The following is a 23,951-nucleotide window of genomic DNA, read 5'->3' as shown; positions in this document are numbered from 1 at the left end:
CTGTTATTTCTATAAAAGAGATAAACAATCAGGAACTGGCATTTTAAAATACCTGTTACAATAGAATTAAAATAGGGCCCAGCACGATAGTGTAATGGTTAAAGTCTTCACCTTGCATGTGCCGGGCTCCCATATGGCAGCCGGTTCTAATCCCAGCAACTCCACTTCCCATCCAGCTCCCTGCTTGTGGCCTAGGAAAAGCAGTCCAGGAAGACCCAAAGCCTTGGGACCCTGCACCCGTGTGGGAGACCTGGAGGAAAGAAGCTCTGGGCTCCTGGCTTCGGATTGGCTTAGCTCCGGCCGTTGAGGCCGCTTGGGAGTGAATCAGAGGACAGAAGATCTTCCTCTCTTGTCTCTCCTCTTCTGTATATCCACCTTTCCAATAAAAATAAATCTTAAAAAAAACCAATAGAATTAAAATAGAAAAGGCTTGCAAGTATGACTAAAAGGTCTAATATTATGCAATAATTATAAAGCAGTGCTGAGAGAAATTAAAAAACGAAGTATCCCTCTGCTAACCAACAGAGAACTATATTTTATTTACCCTTCAGAATGTTACAATCGTTAGTTCTCCCCAAACTGGTCTATAAATTCAATTCAATCTCAAAGTTCTAGCTTGGTTTTACATGGAAACCGAAAATTCATTTCTAAACTCAGGGAAATGCAAAGAATCAATTACTGATACAGCCAATAGCATAAGTCTCTAAAAAGTTCCACTGAACAAAGACACCAGCTGTCACCTGAGGTCAGCGGCTGCCTGGGCAAGGAGGAGGCGAGAACAGGTGCAAGTCAGAGACTGGGAGTACAACAGGAATCTAAAGACGTGATGTTTTAGTTAACACCTTGATTATAATGATTGTACAAGGCATAAATCCACGTAGAAACCTAAACAGTTATACTTTAAATATGTAAGGTTAGCTTTCTACCAATTATATATCAATACAGCTTTTTAAAATCTGCATTAAATTCCAAGTTTGGATAAAACTTCAACAAAGATCATAATACATCAAAGAAATACTATGAAGTGACCCTAATTACAGTGACAATGCAGCAAACAAGGGCCACAGGTCAAGTTCACTCATGACCAGGCGCTAACACAGCCTCCATGGCTGGCCTTCTGCCAGAAGACCACAGCAGTACAAAGCCAGAAATACTGAGCTGTCATCCCTCTGTGCACGGGTATGACTGTCCTAGGACCCCCACAGGTGCTCAAGGTCCCTGAATAAAATGGTCTACCCACATCTTCATGTGTACTTTAAAGTAACTCTAAGTTCCTTACAATGCCTAATACAACGTGAATGCTACATAAATACCTCTTACATTGTTCTAAAGAAGATATATGTTCAATACAGATGAAAGTTACTTGTCCGAACATTTCTGATCCACCATAAGCTGAACTGATAGATGCAGAACCCATGGAAATGGTATCAGCAGGCACAGGAAGTTGAACGAACATGGTATTTTCCAGAAAAAGCTTGCTGATCAAAAAGACATTATCTGATAATATAAATAAATTAGGTTATCAAGTAATAGTCTAGAAAACTCAATGTGGTAACAGGCACAATATGATGGCTTTCCAGAACGCATGCTAAGCGCAATGGCTTCCAAATGTCCTTGTATCATAAACCACAGCCACATGTACAGTTAGTTAGCCCTCTACACCCACAGGTTTCAGACACGTTCAGAAAACTGCAGGTTCAGAAAAAAAAAAAAAAACGCTGGCTGAGCTGGGGTGAGGGGGGGACGGCAGTTGACACAAAATTACGCAGAGTCCTGGGACACCTGCATCTCCTACTGGGAAGCATGAGTTGAGTCGGCTTCACCTGTCAAGTGTACACAGACTCAAGCACCCAGGGCTCTGTCCCCACAGGGCAGGTCTGGACTGACTTCTGGGCTCTTGCTCTCAGCCTGGCACAGACCTTGCTCTTGTGGGCATCAGGAGAACAAACCAGTAAATGGAAAATCTATCTCTTCCTGCCTTTCAAATAAATAATAGACATTTTAGATAAGAAGTGTCTCTGCACTGCACAATTACAGACTTTCCTTCTTGTCTTTACTCCCTAAACTGTATAGTGTAACACCCACTCAAAGCACTTAATTTGGTATTAGGTCTTATAAACATAAGTGACATGCATATTTAAAATACATGGGAGGACGTGGTTAAGTTATATGCCACTACTCCTTTTTTTCTCTAAAGGACTTGGAGGAACCATAAACTCTTCATACGTGCAGGGGAACACAGGGCACAGAGCCTTGAAAGTACAAGCAATGAGGCCCTGTGCAAAGGCTCAATGAGCTAATCCTCTATCCAGCAAGTGCTGGCATTCTATATGGGTGCAGGTTCATGTCCTAGCTGCTCCGTTGCCCATCCAGCTCCCTGCTCATGGCCTGGGCAAGCAGAGCATAGCCCATCAAACTCTGGGATCCTGCACTAATGTGAGAGACACAGAAGAAGCTCCTGGCATCAGATGGGCTCCGCTCCAGCTGTGTTGGACATCTGGGGAGTGAACCAGCAGATGGAAGCACTTTCTCTTGGTCTCTCCATTTTTCTGTAAATCTGCCTTTCCAGAAAAAATAAATGAATCTTAAAAAAAAAAAATACAAGCAATCTGTGCTTCTAAACTTCCTTGCACAAGGGCATATAATGAATGGAAGATCAAAGTGAAGTGTAGAGAACACTTTAATAACCTATTTCTTTTGCTCTTAATTTATTAATTTATTAATTTATTTATTTATCTGTTTTTATTGGAAAGGCGGATATACAGAGAGGAGGAGAGACAGAGAGGAAGATCTTCCATCCTCTGATTCACTCCCCAAGAGGCCGCAACGTCTGGAGCTAAGCCAATCCGAAGCCAGGAGCCCAGAGCTTCTTTCCTCCAGGTCTCCCACACGGGTGCAGGGTTCAAAGACTTTCATCATCCTCGACTGCTTTCCCAGGCCACAAGCAGGGAGCTGGATGGGAAGTGGAGCTGCCGGGATTAGAACCGGCGCCCATATGGGATCCCAGCATGTTCAAGGCGAAGACTTCAACCACTACACTATCGCGCCAGGCCCTAATAGCCCATTTCTTATACACGTTTACAAACACCTGAACAACCCACTTTCTACTGAAGAAATCCTTACCTAATCTGTTCCGTCTGTACAATGCCCTCTTTATGACCCTCCAAACGGGCAGCCAGTCTCTCTTTATCAAGACGCACACATTCTTCATCCTGGAAATGATGACTGGTTAGTATTTTCAAATTTTATTTACGGATATTTAACATCGCCTTACAAAAATACCCATCTACACAGCTCTAACAATTACTGTTTTCATACCAATCATAAAACTATTTTGTTATGTAAAGACAACAATGGTAAGTATACACTGGCTCATGCTACACAGAACTAAGTCTTGCTACTCAACATCATAATGGGGTTGTACCTCCTCTGAAAGCTGGAAACGCACTAAGAACACCTACCTTGCTGATTCACAATCACCCAAAATCCTCCAACCCGAAGTCTGCATCGCTATGGTCAACAGATCATGGAATGTACTGATTACTCTATAGAAAGTAAAACAGTTCCTACTGACTACATGTCACTTTCCCATTACCATAAAGTCTGAAATCCCAGGCTGAACCATCCTAAGTCAGGGACATCTCGTAAGCTTTCCCCTAAAACACCCTGCCTAGTCATTCATTCTTTTTTTAATTTATTTTTTTGAACGAGTTGTAGACAGATGGACAAAGAGTCGGGGACAGACATATCTTCCATCTACTGACCAACTCCCCTGAAGCCCACAACAGCCAAGACAGACCACGCCAAAGCCAGCAGCTTCATCAGGGTGTCCAAAGGTCGGTGCCCTAAGCAGAAGTGAAGCACTGGGACCATATGACACTGCTTTTCTAGGCCAGTGCCAGCAAGCTGGATCAGAAGTGGAATAGCTGAACACATCCCAAATGGGACACAAGCACAGAAGGAAGCAGCTTCACCCACTACACAACACCATCATCTTGTTTTCTCGTACGATTAGTAAGTGTTCTTCACATAATATTCCATAACTATTTTTACTTAGAACACAAATCCCTTTTCTTTGCAAATTTTGTACACATCTTCATTACACTGGAATAAGAGCTACATTTTTTGTTCCTATTTGTTGACACAGGTCTCAAATCCATCAGCACACATGAAAACTCTAGAACTGAATCTTACATGATTTTCAAACCATGTTTTTCATTACATTACAAGTTTGCAACCAGGGTCAAGTAAGAGCCACCTAGATTTTTGTCAACCTAGGTACTTATCTTTCACCTGGATTATTTATATTAGGTTTTCAGGAAAATTTAGTCTAAAAAGTGTTTGCTTAAGAACAAAACAACAGGGCCCTGCGTGGTGGCCTAGAGGCTCAAATCCTCGCCTTGAACGCCGGGATCCCATATGGGCACCGGTTCTAATCCCGGCAGCTCCACTTCCCATCCAGCTCCCTGCTTGTGGCCTGGGAAAGCAGTCGAGGACGGCCCAAAGCCTTGGGACCCTGCACCCGTGTGGGAGACCCGGAAGAGCTCCTGGCTCCCAACTTCAGATTGGTGCAGCACCAGCCATTGCGGCCGCTTGGGGGTGAATCAGAGGATGGAAGATTTTCCTCCCTGTCTCTCCTCCTCTCTGTATATCCGGCTTTCCAATAAAAATAAATAAATAAATCTTTAAAGAACAAAACAACAAGGCCCTGGCGCAGTAGCCTCGTGACTACATTCTCGCCTTGCACGCGCCAGGGTTCCATATGGGTGCCAATTCATATCCCAGCTTCTCCACTTCCATTTCAGATTCCTGTTTGTGGTCTAGGAAAGCAGTTGAGGATGGCCCAAAGTCTTAGGAGCCAGCACCTGTGCAGGAGACCTGGAAGAAGCTCCTGGCTCCTGGCTTTGAATCAGCCCAGCTCCAAGCTGCTACTGCCACTTGGACAGTGGACCAGTGGACAGAGATCTTTTTCTCCGTCTCCCCTACTCCCCGTAAATCTGCTTTTCCAATAAAAATAAGTGAATCTTAAACATACACACATACAATTCAAAAACTGATTTAGCTCAATACCTCCTTTCAATAAAGATGCTAAGGCCAGTGCAATGGCACAGCAAGCTAATTCTACAACTGTGAGCACAAACATCCTATACTGAGCATGGGTTCAAATCCTGGTTGCTTCATTTCAGATCCAGATCCCTGTAAATACACCTAGCAAAAGCAATGGAAGTACTTGTGTTCCCTGCCACCCATGTCAGAGACCCAGATAAAGCTGGCTTTGGCTTCAACCCCAGCCCCAGCCTAAACTGCTGTGGCCACATGAGGATGGGAACCAGGGGATGGAATATTAATCTCTAGATTTCAATCTATAATCAAATCCGTCTCTTTCCTGACTCTATCCCCACTCTCTGTAACTGTCTGTCAAGTAAAATATTATTAAAAATAAACACAATGCTATTCCAATCTAGCAGAGTGCTTAACTGCTCTTCTACACAGAACTGAAAATTCTTCATATAATGAAGACAGCTGTTGATACTGCAAATTTTATTTCTGTAGATGACCTGGAAATAATTCTATGCCACTTCATGTTGACTTTTCAAGTTTCTGAAATCTTGGCAAATCAGCATTTCTGAAATGACAACTTCTTCCATAGAATCAGATGATGACTGTGTTGTTCAGGTTCCAGACTCACTTACACCCTCATTAGTAACTAACCTTCTTTCAAACAAGGAGCATTTGGGAAATTCTGTTTCACTGTAAACAGAATTTGTGCCCAGCTGAGTGGAATGGCTAAGAGGCAGACTTCCTGGGTTCTAAGGCGGATTCTGTGGACCTCAGCAAGCTCCCTGTTTATTGAGCCTGTTTGCCCACAGGTGACATGTACTATCCTACCAACGTCAGGAACGTGTGCTCAAGATTATAGCAATTAAGACACATAAGGAACATCATTTAACAGAGCACTAACAGAGAATTATCACAACCACCATTTTTCAGATTCATGTCTCAGAATTGAAATTATACCATTTGCCAAATGTTGTCCCTGTTTCCACTGCATGTCCTTACTAACCAGCCCGGTCCCTCAACAATCACCCCCGTGTGAGTGCAGACACACTGTTTACGCAGCAAGACAGAAGTGTGAAACACCCACAGCACAGTTATCTGTTAGGAGCCTGAAATACAGACTAACAGTTCCTAGCAATGGTAATTAACATCAATGATGATTACATGTGTTTTTTTTTTTCTTATGGCTTTTTACTTACGAATGACCACTGTGGTCATTTCTCAGATGTTAAGCATGGGTCTAGTGGATTATTCTTCCTTTTGGGCAGTTTTATGTGTAACTGCTTACCATAAGTTTCACATAAATACCATAAATCACAGTTAAATCTCTACGGTTTCATTACTTTATGAAACATACTTGTCTACTAAAAACTTTGTGTCACTTGATGTTCTGAAATATACACATTCTACAACAGTTCAGGCTAATCAGCATGAGCATTATCGCACCTAACTGTTCTGTGCAGAGAGAATACTCGAAACCTATCCTTGTGACCATTTTCAAAACATAGTAGCTTGCTGGTAAGCACAATCTCCTGGTAAACACCAGCTCTCTAAGAGTAGCCACGCTTTCTACATGGCTTCTACCCTAATCTTTCCTCCCTGACATTCATATTCTACTTGCTGGTTATAAAACGCTGCAAGTGACCTGGAAGCTAATGTCAATATTTTCATCCAGCACTTCAAGCTGAAAGATCTGAAGAGCCCAGCAAATCCCCGATCCACCTTACTGCTAGAGGAGGCCAATCCCAGCCAGCCAGCCACTTGGCAGCTTTACTAAGACAGTCCCATCTGTACACGCACAGTCCCAATGTCAACGGCTCCCTCAGCACCAGAAAACAGACAGCTGCAACAGAGACCAAATGACCCAAAAAATTGAAATATTTGCTCTCTGGTAATTTACACAGAAAATTTTCTGACCTCTACTCTAGCACGGTATTTTCATCAGTGACGACAGAAAAGCAGGTAACAGTACGTGACCCTCCCAGAACTTACACAGACAGGGCTTCAAAACAAATCAGGGAAAACACATTCTTAATTCTAACTTTCAAATATATAAGACAGTTAAAACTGTAGTTCAGGGTACTTATTGACCAAGTGTTCTTTCCACAACAAAATTTCTTTGAGAGAAAAGTTGGCAGGATTATCACAAAACAAGATTTCTGCTAACTACACAAGCCCAAGCTGAGTAACAATGTGAATCACCTTTAAAGTCCCATTACCTCAATTCGTGGTTTCTTGGCTTCTGCCAGAACTTCATCTGCAGCTCGTTTGACTTTAAGAAAAAAAAAAAAGTAGTACATAAACATTTGATTTAGGAATGGGCTTTTAGATTTCAGCATAAAAACGTGACGAGCCATACCTTGAGTAGATCGCTGAAGCCCTATCTCCAGGGGGGCACTTCGGTCAATACTTGCAGATGTTGCTAAAGAGTTAAAAAGAGTCATATGAGCTCATCAGGGTCTAGACCAATACAGTATACACATTACAAATAGAATGCTGTAGGCTGGTTATACTTTTATTTTATTTTATTTTATTTTATTTTGGAAAGGCAGATTTACAGAGAAAATGAGACAGAAAGATCTTTCATCTGCTAGTTCACTGCTCAAATTGCAACAATGACCAGAGTCGAGGCCAGCTGAAGCCAGGAGCAAAGAACTTCTTCCAGGTCTCCTACACAGGTCCAGGGTCCCAAGGCTTTGGGCCGTCCTCTGCTGTTTCCCCAGGCCACAAGCAGGGGCTGGATGCGAAGTGAAGCAGCCAGGACATGAACCACTGCCCAAATGAGATCTTGCGGCTTGCAAGGGGAGGATTACCCAATGGAACCATCATGCCAGGTCCATATTTCATATTTGCATATGGTGATTTCCTTCCCTAAATTAAAAATAATTTTCAATGCAGCTCTGTAAAAAGAATTTCATTAACAACTACCCTATTTCTAATAATTTAGCTTAAAATTACTGAAATTATCTGGCAGAAATTGGTCACTTTTTTTTAAGATTTATTTATATATTCGAAAGTCAGAATTGCACAGATAGGGGGAGACAGAGAGACAAAGAGAGATTGTTTACTCTTCAGACAGCCACAATGGCTGGTGCCATGCCAGGCTAAAACCAGAAGCTAGGAATGTCTTCTAGGTCTCCCCCATGGGTGCAGTGACCCAAGCACTTGGGCCATCTTCTGCTGCTTTTCCAGGCTACAAGCAGGATTGCAAATGGAGCTGCCAGGAATTCAATCAGTGCTCCTAAGGGATGCGGGCACTACAGACAGCATGTTAACTCACTAGGCCACAACTCCAGCCACAATTAACAACACAACAGAGTATGTATTACTTTCTAGCCTAGCCTCCACATTTATCAAGCCTCCACATTTTTGCTTCTCAGATTTTAAAATAATGTTACATCTGCATAGTCTAACTTCGAATTGAACTAATCATTTTTCTGTGATCCTATCACCTTTTCTTTGCGTTGCATAACTGTAAGCTATTTGGTTATCAGTCTTGTATGCATATAGTTTCAGGATAACTTCACGGATTAGTGAGTTGGAACATTTTTCTGAAGCATGAGTCACACAAGCTTTGCCCAGTTTGTCACATTTTTGTCATCAAAAACAGAGAAATATCTCAGTCTGTTGCTATGGCGTAGTGGGGTGCTAATGGCCCGGAAGAGCACTGGCTCATTTCCTGGCTGATCTGCTTTCAATCCATGTGGCTGCTAAGTGCCTGGGAAGGGAGACGGCTGAAGTGCATCGGGCCCTGCCTCCATGTGGGAGCTCCAGATGGCGTTCCAGGCTCCTGGCTTTAAAGAGTAAATTAATCAGTGAATTAGTTAATACAGAACTTTCTTACTTGGAATCAATATATCAACTGAATAATCTCATTTGCCCTCCCACTGATTTGACATGTGTCTACACTCATGCTAAATTCACACACGTACTTCTATATCACAGATAAAAAAGTTGTTTTATTGCTATATTCATTCTAATTTTAAAATCACTATGGTTTTATTATTTAAAATTCTGAACTCAAGTGGGTAATCTTATCTCTGTTCTACAAATGTTTAAGGAGAACTGGTTTTATCAAGTAAATTTTAGAACATGTCTAATCTACCCCTTATTCAACACAGGACATGTGGATTTTTATTAAAATCATGGTGAAGGCATAAATTATATCACAAATATATTTTTCCAAAAGATGTATTATTTTATTTTTTAATCGCAAAGTCAGAAATACAAAGAGGAGGAAAGAGAGAGAGGAAGATCTTCCATCCACTGATTCACTCCCCAAGTGCCTGCAATGGCCAGAGCTGAGCCAGTCCGAAACCAGGAGCCTCTTCCGGGTCTCCCACGCGGGTGCAGGGTCCCAAGGCTTTGGGCCGTCCTTGACTGCTTTCCCAGGCCACAAGCAGGGAGCTGGATGGGAACTGGGGCTGTCAGGATATTAACCGGAGTCCATATGGGATTCCGGCACGTCAAGGCGAGGACCTGAGCCTCTAGGCTACTGCGCCAAGCCCCAAGAATTAATATATTCAAATGTTACATCTTCCTATCTAAGTATATGTTCTTGGGACAGGTGTGTGTCATGATGTGTTAATCCATTTACCTATAAAGGCCTCATCCCATTGGGCAACTAAACAGCTACCACTTCCAACTCAGGCCCCTATAAAATGGCCTGGGAAAATAGCGGGACCTGGCCCACCTACGTGAGTGTCTGCAAGCATGTGGAGACTCAGATGAATCTCCTGGTTCCTGACATCTACTTGGAACAGCCTGGCTACTGCAGCCACGTGGGGAGTGAGCAGAGAAGGGAAGATCTTTTGGTCTCCCTAACTCAGCCTTTCAGATAAACCAATTCATAGTTAAAAAAAAGGGGAGGGGGGAATACGGTTAGGCACAGCTTCCCCCACTTGCAGCACCAGCCCCTTGTCACAGTGTTACACACAGAGAAAACAGGGGCTGGTAATTCAACATGGGTACCACTTCATGTCCTGGCAGTTCCACTTCCAATCCAGCTCCCTGCTAACGGGCTGAGACAGCAGCAGACAGCTCAGGCACCTGGGCTCCCACATCTACACCGAACAGCTGCAAGGAGCTCCTGGCCCATTTTTAGTCTGGCTCTAGTATGGCACTGCAGTGGTCATCACAGCTCCTGCAGAGTGAGCTAGGGGATAGTCGAGCTCAATTTCTCTCTCTCTCTCTGTCTCTCTGTCTCTCTCTCTGTCTCTCTCTCACACACACACACACACACACACACACACACACACACTTTGGAAAAGCTCAATCTCTAACTCTCACAAATAAATCTTTCCACAGAAGGAAGGAAGGAGAGGGGTAGGAGAGGAAGTGTCCAGAGACAGAGACAGAGCGAAAGAGAGGACTTGCTAATGGAACAGTTACAAAATGAGATCTGCGGTACGAGAGTTTGAATCTTTTGCCATAGTTTTTATTGTTAGCAACTGCATTTAAAAAATGTCATTCTACATTACTGAGGCAGAAACACTGGGAAAGTACAAAATCATTTTTGTTTTGTGTTGGGAGGGAAGGGGAAGACGAACTAGGCATTCTGTTATCAACGTTAAATTTCAGAAGTCTGTTAAACACCCAGGGGAAAGTGCTGACAGTGAATTTATCACTCTGGAGCACACGAAGTCTATGTGGAAATCCTCAGAGTATCAAAAATGAGAAACTGGAAAACATTACCTAGAAATTAGAGTTAAAATATAAATTTAAAAAAAAAGCAATTCCTAGAAAATGTCAGGAATCCCCTCTGAGGTGCAGAGGTAAAGAACGTGCCAGCACAAGAGGGAATGTACAGTCAGGGAGCCAGGGAGAGGTGAGCCCTGGGGTGGGCGGCCCTGAGCAAGAGCCTTCAGCGAAGGCAAGCATTGCAGCCACACGACCACTTCAAGAAAGGCACGCAAGGACAACTGGAGCGATGGAGAGCAGAAATGTGAACCCAAAATTTTATTTTGAAAGAAGGAGCTATCTCACTATATGCCTTCTGAAAGTGTAAAAACTGATGAACTAAAAGAAAAACAAGCTACAGGCCTGGCGCAGTAGCCTTAAAGGCTCAAGTCCTCGCCTTGACGTGCCGGGATCCCATATCGGCACCGGTTCTAATCCCGGCAGCTCCACTTCCCATCCAGCTCCCTGCTTGTGGCCTGGGAAAGCAGTCAAGGACGGCCCAAAGCCTTGGGACCCTGCACCCGCGTGGGAGACCCGGAAGAGGCTCCTGGTTTCGGACTGGCTCAGCTCTGGCCGTTGCAGGCACTTGGGGAGTGAATCAGTGGATGGAAGATCTTCCTCTCTCTCTTTCCTCCTCTTTGTATATCAGACTTTGCAACAAAAATTAAATAAATCTTAAAAAAAAAAAAAAAAGAAAACAACTGACAGAAGCAAAATCGGAGGGAAACGGGATCCCCAACCAGAAGGGGGCACAGCCTCAGGAGCCGAAACAGGACATGGACTGGTACAAGACAGAGCTGCAGGCACAGCTGCACGCAACTGACGTGGGCACACAGATGCTCTGCCTGTTACCTCTCATTTCAGAGGTTTGGGGGGTGGGGGGGACAGGTGGACAGCATCCATGTAAGAACAACTTTACCAAGTACTCACATGCTTCCCCATTGAGATAGCCAAGCAGGTCTTTGCGGTCAGGTCTTCTAACCACAGGAATATTTTCCGTCTGAACCAAAATTTTAAATTAGGCATTAGATAAAGAACAATAAATAACTGAACATCATGTAATATCTGAAAATTCAACACACCTTGACAACACATTTTTAAAAATGAATTTGTAAAACATGACCAGAGTAAAGGAAGCTAGTAAGAACTTTGATTAGAAACAATCTTTACTTTTTTATATAAACATTTATTTGCTTTTTAATTAGAAAAGCAGAAAATGCTCTTCTATCCCACAGTTTATTCTCCAATGCCTGAAGCACTAGGAGTGCAGCCAGCCAGAGCCAGGACCCTCGGCTCAACTCAGTCTCCAGTGGGCAGCGAGCACCCACGGACTGCAGTGGCACGTGTCGCCTCCGAAGGCCACGCAGGACGCTGGCCAGAGCAGGGCAGCCAGGACTGCAGCCTGCACTCGGCTCTGGAATGTGGCTGTCCTGAGCAGAGACTTACACACTGAGCCAAATGTCTGCCACCCCTGGAAAATTTTGTAACCATTTTCAGTTTTCATAATTTCATTTTTGAAACTCCAGAAGATACACAAAAAAACAACCAATGTGGGCAAGGCACCGTAGTCTAGCAGCTAAATTCCTCATCTTGCACATACCGGGAACCCATATGGGCACAGGTTCTAATCCCAGTGGCACCACTTCCTATCCAGCTCCCTGCTTGTGGCCTGGGAAAGCAGTCAAGGACGGCCCAAAGCCTTGAGACCCTGTACCTGCATGGGAGACCCAGAAAAAGCTTCTGGCTCCTGGCTTCGGGTGCGCTCAGCTATGGCCGTTGCAGGCACTTAGGGAGTGAATCAGTGGACGGAAGATCTTCCTCTCTGTCTCTACTTCTCTCTGTATATCTGACTTTCTAATAAAAATAAATTAAACCTTTAAAAAACTAATATAAAGGAAGCAACAACTATTCCGTTTCAAAACGTAAATGCAAGCCTTCCTCTTAGCGCACGCGTGAAGGTCCTGCATATGACCACAAGCATCTTTCCAGCCCTGATGATGCAATGCAGTGTTCCAAGAGAACGCTTCAAAGATTCTCCTTAACTTTCAAATAAATCAAATCAAATATCAAAACTAGATTTCGATGATTGTTAGAGTTTTATTTATTTTGAAGGTAGCATTCCGGGGGGGGGCGAGAAAGACAAGTCCTTCACCCCTTGGCTAACCCCCCGACGGCACCAAGGGCTGGAGCAGGGCCAGCGGGAGCTGGAAGACAGAGCCAGGGCATTCTTCTCGGCCCCACACCGGGGCCAGGAGGCCCAAGCAGCAGGGTCTTCCCAGGCACAGGGACAGAGAGCTGGACAGGAAGGAGAGCAGCCAGGACTGGAACTGGAATCCAGAGGATGCCAGGACTGCAGGAGGCATCTTAACAGGCCACAACACCTATCTCAAATTTGCATAACAATAAACAACAGATACATATTTTGTTTAAGTATAAGAAAAAGTATATTTAACAGCTGATTACCTTCTATATTATATAGAGTTCTTTTTATGTATGAATGATTTAAGCTCTATAAGAAGGGTAATATTAAAAAATTAAATATGGGGCCCGGCACGATAGCCTAGGCTAAAATCCTTTCCTTGCATGCGCCAGGATCCCATAGGCGCCGGCTGCTCCCTGCCCGTGGCCTAGGAGAGCAGCAGCGGAGGGCCCAAAGCCTTAGGACGCTGCTCTCTTGTGGGAGCCCTCGAGAATGTTCCTGGCTCCTGGCTTCAGATCGGCTCAGCCCTGGCCGGTGCAGCCACTTAGGAGTGAAATCAACAGATGGAAGATCTCTCTCTCCTCTTCTCTCTGTAAATCTGCCTTTCTGACAAAAAATAAATTAAAAAAAAAGGCAGTGAAATACCTGCATTCTAAGATAACACTGGTTGTTACAAAAAAAATAATAATTAAATATGAAAAAATCTATCCATGGTAATAAGAGGGATAATTTTCCTCTAATTACCTACATTAACAATATGTGCTTCCAATCCAAAGCTCGATTAATTCATCTAGTCACACAGGTGACTCAAATGAAATTCGTGGCCCACCTCCGGCTGCTGTGGGCGTTCAGAGCGAGCCAACAGAGCAGATATTCCCACTCTGACCATTCTTCCCCTGCGTCTCCTGCTCCACCACCCTGCACACCAGAATGCATACAGCAGGCACCAAGTCACGTCTGGGCATACACTGAAATGAATCCTGGCATCACTGGCATCACTACAGTCTTCCACACAATTTTTCTAATGTAAACAACAAACGGAATGTCAAGCCACTGCTCCAGAGCCTGAGAACTACACGGTCTACACTCTTTACTGCCTTAGATGAGAAACGGAAGTCAATGTGAAGAACTTACTCTCTTGGCGTACCCACGCTACCTCCACTTCCCTAACAAAACACGGTGCACCTCAGCGATGGACTGCTTATCACTCAAAACTGAAATGAAATTATCTAAAGGTCTGGCTACATTACTGTTTCTCCTTATGAAAAAAGTTTCAGAGCCCCAAATCAGACTATACAGATACTGTGAACAGCCAAATACTGGAACTAATTTATTGACAGTACTGTCACAGCCAACAGTTGGTCCCTGCTGAATTTACATCACTGCCAACAGAAAATCCGGGAGTCTACTTAAACAGATGTTAGTTCAGAAACAGAATTTCAACACCTGTTGGTGACCAAGAAGTTTACCAGGAACACAGAGAAGGTAACAAACTAAGTGGATAGAATTCCAGAGGTTTCTAAGTTTTCTCTTTGAACCTGGCCAACATGAGTAAGCAGACTCAGGGCGGGGCACCGTGCTTGCCTGGGACCCTGCATTCCCATCCCGGCGGGTCTGGGTGGCAGCCACTCTGTATCCAATCAAGCTCCCTGCTACCTACGACACAGAAGCAGCTGGCAGGTGCCTGGGTCCATCCCACCCACACAGAAGACCCCAAAGGAGTTCCAGGCACCCCGCTTCCATCTCCAGACCTTGCTGTCACTTAGCAAGTCAATAAGAGATCTAGTTGGATAAAAGAGCTCTGTATATCTGTCATTCTGCATTTCAAATAAATACTTGGATTTTTTTTCCTTAAAGATTTATTTTTATTTGTGAGGCAGAGTTACAGAGAGAAGGATACACAGAGAGGGAGTTCTTCCTTCCATCTCTTGGTTCACTCTCCGAACGGCTGCAATGGCAGGAGCTGGGCCTGCCCAAAGCCAGGAGCTTCTTTGGGCCTCCTACGTGGGTGCAGGGGCCCCCACTACGTTCCCAGGCCATTTAGCAAGGAGCAAGATCAAATAAGAGCAGCAAGGACTTGAACTGGTGCCCACATGGGATGCCAGCAACACAAGCAGAGACTTAGCCTACTACACCAAGGTGTTGGCCCCAATACATGGATTTAAAAGAAAAAAACTAAATTTTGTATGACCAACAGCCCCAAGGTTCACGGTAACAACTATATCATGGGCCACACACTACAGACACTCAAGAAAACCACCTGGAAATGGAACCGAGTGTTTAAAAACCTCTGTTATGCCAAAAAAGGCACATACCCCCAACAAAAAGTCTAAGTACTCCGTGCTCTTAAAATCTAGTACAATTCAAGATAACTCCAAAGAATTCTTTTTTTTTTTTAAAGATTTATTTTTATTACAAAGTCAGATATACAAAGAGGAGAGACAGAGGAAGATCTTCCGTCCGATGATTCACTCCCCAAGTGAGCCGCAACGGGACGGTGCGCGCCGATCCGAAGCCGGGAACTTGGAACCTCTTCCGGGTCTCCCACGCGGGTGCAGTGTCCCAATGCATTGGGCCGTCCTCGACTGCTTTCCCAGGCCACAAGCAGGGAGCTGGATGGGAAGTGGAGCTGCCGGGATTAGAACCGGCACCCATATGGGATCCCAGGGAGTTGAAGGCGAGGACTTTAGCCGCTAGGCCACGGCGCCGGGCCCAAACTCCAAAGAATTCTATCAATTTTTTTTTCTATTTGCAATGGAGTTTTATCTTAATTCCATTTTCTCAAAGTACCTATTTTAAAAGCATAAATTTCTTGCTCAGAGAGGAGCAAGCCTTGCAGCCAGCATTGTGGCACAGCGGGCAAGCCATTGCCGGGTTGAGTCCCGGCTGCCCCACTTCCCACGGGATGGCACGAGCCCCCAGGCCCCTGCTGCGCACACTGAAGACGCAGAGCAAGCACCCGGCCTGCCCAGCCTAGCCACGGCCATCCTGGGAGGGAACGGGCAGATGGAAGCTCTTTCTCTTTGTCTCTGCCTCACTGTGCAGCTTTCTTTCAAACAAATCAATCAATCTTTAAAAGAGACAGAAAACAAGTCTCACATTTAGTACTTACAAAGCTCACTGGGTGATGGGACACTTTCTCAATTTTTATGAGTCTAAAAATTTTTCACACCAAAATAAAATTTTCAATCCCTTTTCCACAAACTTTCCGAAGCATTCCTATGACAAAGCACCTCATCATCAAACCATGAAACAGCTCCTTGCCAATAGTTCCTAAAGATTCCTCGGTCAAAGGGTTACCCAGAGAAAGCTCACAAAAGGAAAACAATTTATCAATAGCGCATGAAAATAACTGGATTAAAATTATTGAAAATCGGGCCCGGCGGCGTGGTCTAGCGGCTAAAGTCCTCGCCTTGAAAGCCCCGGGATCCCATATGGGTGCCAGTTCTAATCCCAGCAGCTCCACTTCCCATCCAGCTCCCTGCTTGTGGCCTGGGAAAGCATTTGAGGACGGCCCAATGCTTTGGGACACTGCACCCACGTGCGAGACCCGGAAGAGGTTCCAGGTTCCCGGCTTCAGATCGGCGCGCACCGGCCCGTTGCAGCTCACTTGGGGAGTGAATCATCGGACGGAAGATCTTCCTCTGTCTCTCCTCCTCTGTGTATATCTGGCTGTAATAAAATGAATAAATCTTAAAAAAAAAAAAAAAAAAAATTACTGAAAATCAGGCCCAGTGCAGTAGCCTAGAGGCTCAAGTCCTAGCCTTACACGCACCAGGATCCCGTAGGGGTGCCGGTTCTAATCCCAGGGGCCCAGTTCCCATCCAGCTCCCTGCTTGTGGCCTGGGAAAGCAGTTGAGCACAATCCACAGCCTTGGGGGATTCTGAACCTGTGTGGGAGACCCGGAAGAAGTTCCTCACTCCTGGCTTCAGATCAGCTCAGCTCTGGCCATTGCAGCTGCTTGGGGAGTGAACCAGCAGATAAAGATCTCTCTCTCTTTCTGTAGATCTGTCTTTCCAATGTAAATAAATAAATAAATAAATTTTAAAAAAACAGCTATTAGTGTGTTCTGACCAATACGAAAAGTTCCTGGAGATTAAACTAGAATTCCACAGTATCAAGGTCTTTCCACAGGCTTATTTTTCCTTTTGTTTTGTTTTTTTAACTCTTAATTTATTTTATTTTATTGTATAGTTGTTGACAATCTTTACATAGTTAATTATGGTTAACAAAAAAGGTTCAGGGAGTATAGGGAAGTATGTAATACTATTATGTCCATATTGTTTCCATCGTGTATCTGAGGTAAAGGGGGATATGGAGGGAGAAGCCCCACCCGGTTTCCCACCCACCCCAAGTCCCGGATGCGGGGCATGCTCTGAGATATTTGCTCAAGTGGTTTTAATAGTTCACCAGTTATGATCGCTGCCAGTTTCGCTCGATGAGGTCGTCCACTGATTGATACGGTCCATCATAAAGTCTCCGTTTGCCCCATATTTCGCTGCCAACATATAGCTGAGATGAATGATTGACCTGTTCTGTCTTCTGTCTTTTCTTGGTTAGGGTTCTGAGTCCAGCAGTTCAATTGGGGAGATCTCCAAAGAAACTCTGAGGTATTCCCAGACCAGATTCTTGTATGTTCTAGCAAGCACAGGGCCCAGCACAGTCCATCACCACAATCAGCTGGTGGTTTCAATTGCTGGGTTATTTCTGGTTTCAGTCCCGAGTTGCACTGGAACCAATGGGTGTTGCAGTCCAGTCTGGTTCTGCCCAGCACATATTCGGCCCTTCAACCAGTGGGAGCTGCAGCCTAGTCGGGGCGACCCACAATAACCCCCACCAGGCCCCCTACCCTGGCTTGCCAGTATGTGTAGCAGTAGACCAGTCTGTCCCACATCCCATTTGGCTCTGGTACTTGTCAATGGGTATTAAAGCTTAGTTCCATCGAACCAACTCAACCATCCAGCCCTCACGGATGTTGTTGAGTGCCTCTCTGTCTAGCCACCCCAGCCCCCATCCTAGTTTTCATGCCCTCCCGCAGGAGTGGTGTCCCAAGAGGGGGGAACCCACTATTTCCCTCCCGGGTCTCTCTCAATCCTGGTTGATGCACTCTTCGGGTGGTTCTGTGGTTTGACTTGACAGAATTAGCCCCCAGTGCCAGCTTCTGCCAGCTGATGCTGTGGCTAAGCCCTAACAACCCTCACCCACTCTAATTTATGCTTGCACCAGCAGGAATAATCCTCCCAGCCTGGCTTTTCCCTGATCTAGTCTACATGCAGCGCACAGGTGTTGTAGCCCTGCTTAGTCTGGTCTGTCCCCATCCCAGCCCACATTCTCCAGTGGGAGTAGCTGTCCGGCGAGGGGACCAGCCCTTTAATCTCCCTGCCAGCTCTGCCCCTCCCTTACTGGTTCTCACGTGTGCTGGTTGGGTGCTGCAGTCAAATCCAGTACAGGCAACCACGGTTTTGTCACGACCAAACCTGGCTCGACCCACACTCTGTTCTGGTGTTCGGATTTGCCAGTGGATGACATGAACTGATTCAGCCTGGTCTGCTCCTGACCCATGCCGAATGTGTGCCAGTGGGAAACTTTCCATGGCCTATTCTGGGCTGTTTCCTATCATGCTTCTCGCGCTTACCTGCAGGGACTGTGTCCTGCCAGAGGAGTTGCCCAGGCTCCTCCATCAGAACCCCTCCCAATGCCAGATTTTGCGCATACCAGGGGGTCCTTGAGCCAACCCAACTCAGTTCACCTCCTGTCCTAGCAGGAACGGTGGCTTTTCCTGGCTGGCTTTCACCCCATTCTGGTTCTTGTTGTTGGATGTTTCAGCCCAGCCATGGCTTGTCCATACCCACACACAGCTCACACATGGCTCAGTAGGGGGTTGAGACCCAGCCTAGTCAGTCCCACATCTACTCTGGTTCTCCATGACACCAGATGGTGTTGGGGTCTGGCCTGATCTGGTGCATCCAATCCCAGCCCACACTAGTGCCATGGGAGACTACAACTGTTTCCTAGATAGAACGCAGCCCCCATTCCAGCACACGCGCCCCTTGGTGGGAACCTCAACCCAGTTAAGGTGTCCCCTTACCTTCCCAATTGGGCCTGTTCCTGGCCGTAAATCACGCACTTGCCCGTGGTTGCTCTGAGGACCAGTAGGTGCAAGAGCCTAGCTCGGCATGACCTGTGCTCCATGCTGGTTTCTAGTTTTGCTTGTAGGCTAAGGTTTGCTCAGTCCTGCCCAGTACATTCCGTTCCATTACCAATTTACACATCTTGGAGCTACTATGCCCTGCTTGTCCGACCCCCAGATCTGGACCACGTGTTCGCCAGCGAGAGCTATGACTCGCCAGGGGAGTTTCCCAAGTTCCTCCACCTGATCCACTCCCACACCCAGTTCTCATACATGCCAATGGATTTTAGGCCAGTGCCCAGTGTACTCTGGCCTCCCATTTGGCCTTGTATGAGCTGGTGAATGTTGCAGCCCGGCCCACCCCACACCCTATTCAGGATGCACATTTGGGTGCTGCTGCCTTGCCCAGTCCAGTCTGTCGCGGGTCCCTTTACCTTTGATTGATGGCAGGCTCCTTGGTCACACCTAGCTTAGTCCATAACCACCCAAACTTTTAGGTTTACCAGTAGGGCTAAACTTTCTACAGGGTGTGGCCCACACATCCTGTACAGAATCCAGCCCAGGATAAGGTTCTAGAGTGCTAGTTTATATTATGGCCCTGCCTAATGTGACCAGTCTCCTGAACCATCATCATGTCAGGCAAAACAATATCCTGCTAGACAAGCCCTGAGCCTTATCTTTTGCATGATAGGTGTTCACAGCTCAGCATTGTTAAGTGATTAGAAGTTCTTCAAAGGAAGAGTTACTGGCATTGGGAATCTTTAGGACTGACTCAGATCCCGGAAACAGTGGGATCAGCCTGGAGCTACCTAAGCAGCGATTCAGACAACCAATACCCCAGAGCTCCCCGGCCGGGCGGCCAGCAGGCATAGCCTGGGCCCAGCTCTTCATGAACACATGATGGCTGGGATCGGGATCCGAGCAAGACGCTCCCTCCTGCAGCTCCCAGTAGCCTCCCGGCTGCTGAAGTTTAAACCCACAGGCCCAAGGTTGCGCCCCACCCCAATCCCGTCCACCGCCCAATGAAGGCGATGGGTGGGCCCCGGACCCACCCAGTCCCAGAGACTCCCCCCCTCGGTGTACTCACCCGAAAGGAAGTAGTCCCCGAATCCAGGTGGGCCCGGGGCCCAGCTCACCATGAGCACATGATCGGGATCTTAGCAAGATGCTCCCTCCTGCAGCCCCCTTAATTTTTTATAACATCCCTGCAAACTCCTTGAAAACTTTCACTGTTATAAACATTCCCTACATTTCGCATGGGGAAAAAAACAACTTTGGGCAAGTCACACAGTAGCCACATCTTGACCATACAGACTTTCATACCTTTTATTTTTTAAAATAGGAAAACCATGAAAGAAGTTATCCATGCCAAATAAGATCTGGCATCAAAGAAGCAAAAAGAAAACAGCTTTACAGTGCCGGTACTTACGGCTGCACGGCGGACATAGACAGGGTGGGAAAGGTGCACGTTGTTGAGCAGGAACAGGATGGAGTCCAGCGTGTAGTACTCCCTCGGCTGGCCTTCCTTCCCAGTCCTGCAAGAAGGAAGGCAAGATTTCAATCACAACTCGAATGCAATTCTCCAGGTTTAATTAGACGTATTCAGCAATGTATTTAACAACGTACCTAAAACGGGTAACAGAAATGTAAACGCAGATGAAGTTTAAAAAAATCTAATAAGCCAAAAGCCGTTATGGCAAAACACACACAGAGGGGACAACACAAGTCAAAAAGTCGCAGAAGAACACACAGTTCGACCTTGGGAAACACATACATGCTCTTGTCATATTTAGACACAAAATAGTCCCCCGTCTTTATCAACAGAGAAACCTGACCAGTTGTAGACTGGAGAGGATCCATAACAGAAAGAAACAAAATATCTTCAGGAGAAGCACAGCCATTATCACTGGTGGAGAACTAATATAAACTAAACTGTTGCCCAGCAGCCTGGCTAACAATAGTACAGTAACAGGAACAATGAAACTCCCGCCTGCCATTCCTAGAACATCCGTGAACTCAGACCAGGGACTCAAAACATACAGGTAAGTTCACCTGAGACAACAATGTAACCAAGGGCTCTGCTATCCCAATCCCTTCCTCCTGAAGCCACTACCAGGCCAACCCACTATCAGCTGAACCTGCACACCATCACTCACTGTCGTCCCAGCCTCCTCCAGCAGCCCCACTTATCCTTTAATAAACAATTTCAAACCACAGAATATCACCAATAAAACCAACACAGGATTTTTGTAGGAGATCAAAAAAACTAAAAGAATGTACTGCAGGCCCGGCGGCTGAAGTCCTCGCCTTGAACGCCCCCGGGATGCCATATGGGCGCCAGTTCTAATCCCAGCAGCTCCACTTCCCATCCAGCTCCCTGCTTGTGGCCTGGGAAAGCAGTCGAGGACGGCCCAATGCATTGGGACTCTGCACCCGCGTGGGAGACCCGGAAGAGGTTACAAGTTCCCGGTTTCAGATCGGCGCAGCACCGGCTGTTACGCTCACTTGGGGAGTGAACCAGTGGATGGAAGATCTTTTTCTCTGTCTCTCCTCCTCTGTATATCTGACTTTGTAATAAAAATAACTAAATTTTAAAAAAAAAGAATGTACTGCATGCAAGAAGGATCACATGATGTTTTACATAACTGTGCGTAATTACACATGCATGAATACACAGAGTAAACAATAATTTTCGGGTACAGTACGGTACCCTAGTGGCTAAATCCTTGCCTTACAACTGCCAAGATCCCATATGCGCGCAGGCTCTAATCCCAGCAGCTCCACTTCCCATCCAGCTCCCTGCTTGTGGCCTGGGAAAGCAGTCGAGAACGGCCCAACACCATGGGACTCTGCACCCGTGTGGGAGACCTAGAAGAAACTCCTGGCTCCTGGCTTCAGATCAGCTCAGCTCTGGCCATTGCAGCCACTTGGGGAGTGAACCAGCAGAAGGAAGATCTTTGCTCTCTACCTCTTCTTCTCTCTGTATATCTGCCTTTGCAATATATATTATATATTATATATATATAGTTTAAAATAATAAAGATGTTTTAGTGTGATTCGCTGTAGAAATAGTTTGAGGTCTGTTCTAAGCATTGCTTTTTCACCGGCTGGGGAAACACCTCCTTCCGAAGCACACACTTCCCCTGTCCTGAAAGGGCTGATGCACCATCTCCATGCTAGGCACTGCAGGATGGGGACACAGTCAACACCGGGCTGTGAACACTCAGGGACCGCGCCAGAAGTGAGGGCTCTGGGCATTTCACAGCAGGGCACCTACTCATCCCTACCATTCACCTAGGTGTAGGGGCTGGGGGGGAAGAACATCAGTGCCCTGATACTTTCCGCAGATGAGGCCGTCTCCCCATCAGTACTACCTGACTGTGCTGTAACGAGGGAAAGACGCATCCCTCAAAGCCCAGTCCGTATGTGAACTCGAGAGGGACCCACACAGGAAACGCAGAATGATGTCATCTAAGCAACATTTCATAAAGCTAATCATTAAATCACACAGCCACACAGACACACACGTTTACAAAACCCGAAAAGGAAAAGCCAACCAACTGAATCTGCACTACTCTCTCATCGACTCTTCCTGAAGCTCACTGAATCCAACCCAACAAGAACGGGTAGCAAAGTTCTGACCCAAGGTTCTACTCTTACAAACGGGGGGGGGGGCACTGGCCGCAGGGAGGGACAGCACTAAGAACGCCCTACACCGATATCAAACCTTCCTCCGAAACTCTTCCCCAAGGACCGCAACTCAACGGAGCCCCACGTGGATCTATCTATACTCCAAGACAGTTCCCTTCAAACGCACCTTCCCCCACCCACCTGCACCACACACACACACACACACACACTGAAAAGCACCTCTCTGCCGTGTGGCGCTCGCTGCACCCCACCCACCTCTGCACAAACTCCTGCCTACCCCGCGACGTCCCCGAGAGCGCACTCGGCACACCCTCCCGGTACCGCGGCACCTGCCCCGAGCCGGCGCCCCTTTGTGCACCCCCGCGCAGGTGCTCGCGGCCCGGCCGGACCCCGGGGCCGTCACCGACTGACTCCAAGTGCAACTTGGACTCCGCAAGAAAACTTTTCCTGCCCCAGAGCACCGGGGTCTCCCGGTCCTCCCTCCCCCCCCAACGGGCAGCCGAAGGGGCGGCAGGGGGAGAAAATTAAAACAACAAACACCGGAGGGAGGGGGCGAGCGACAAGTCAGGAGAGGGGTCGCCTGGGAGTGCTCCCCTCGCGCGCCGCCCCGACTCACCCCCACACCACATAGTTGGTCTTGACGTTCTTGGGCCAGGAGAACTCCCCGAAGATGACTTCGTCCCCCTTGACCACGATCTCCTTCTTCTGGATGTTGTACTGTCGCAAGACGCTGAGCACGTCCGCCATCTTCCCCCCCTCGCCGCCTCCGCCGCCGCCGCCGCCGTCACCGCCCGCCCGGCCGCCCGGCCGCCCCGCCGCCCTCGGCTCCCCGGCCGCCGCGCCCGCCTCGGGCCGCCCCGCCGCCGCCGCGCCCGCCGCGCCCCCGCAGCGGCCGCCCTCAAGGCCGCCCTCGCCGACGACAGCACCAAGGGGCTGGAGCCACCCCGGCCGCCGAGGACCCCGCGCCGGCAGGCAGGGCCCCGCCGCCGGCTGCCCGCGGAGAACGCCTGACTGCGCGCCGGCCGCGCCGCCCGCCCGGCAGCCGCCGCCAGGGGGAGCCGCGGCCGCCCGGGAAGATGCCCCTCGGCGCCGAGCCGGCCTCCTCCGCGCAGGGCCCACGCACGGCGCACGCTCGGGGCGGCGGCGCCCGGCGTGCGCGCGCCCGTGTGCGCGCCCCCCTCCCAGCGCCCGCAGGTGCGCGCGCACCTGCGCCCTGAACAGCCGAGCTGCTT

At 47.2% G+C, this 23,951-nt stretch overlaps 1 protein-coding gene across 1 annotated transcript in view; it reads right to left on the bottom strand.

Annotated features, from left to right (window-relative positions):
* Positions 1-23,721, bottom strand: part of CDC73 (cell division cycle 73) — a 95,958-nt gene extending 72,237 nt beyond the window's left edge. Inside the window, exons 1-6 of the mRNA XM_058668958.1 lie at positions 23,336-23,721; positions 20,498-20,603; positions 11,668-11,737; positions 7,418-7,480; positions 7,278-7,330; positions 3,124-3,212 (exon numbers count right to left, since the gene is read on the bottom strand). Of these exons, the coding sequence (XP_058524941.1) occupies positions 3,124-3,212; positions 7,278-7,330; positions 7,418-7,480; positions 11,668-11,737; positions 20,498-20,603; positions 23,336-23,466 (512 nt within the window). The 5' untranslated portion in view covers positions 23,467-23,721. The remainder of the gene's footprint in view (positions 1-3,123; positions 3,213-7,277; positions 7,331-7,417; positions 7,481-11,667; positions 11,738-20,497; positions 20,604-23,335) is intronic.
* Between the last annotated feature and the right edge of the window lie 230 nt (positions 23,722-23,951).

Source organism: Ochotona princeps, chromosome 10 (assembly GCF_030435755.1).
Source record: "Ochotona princeps isolate mOchPri1 chromosome 10, mOchPri1.hap1, whole genome shotgun sequence".
NCBI lineage: Eukaryota > Metazoa > Chordata > Mammalia > Lagomorpha > Ochotonidae > Ochotona > Ochotona princeps.
This window is presented reverse-complemented; position numbering and strand designations above follow the sequence as displayed.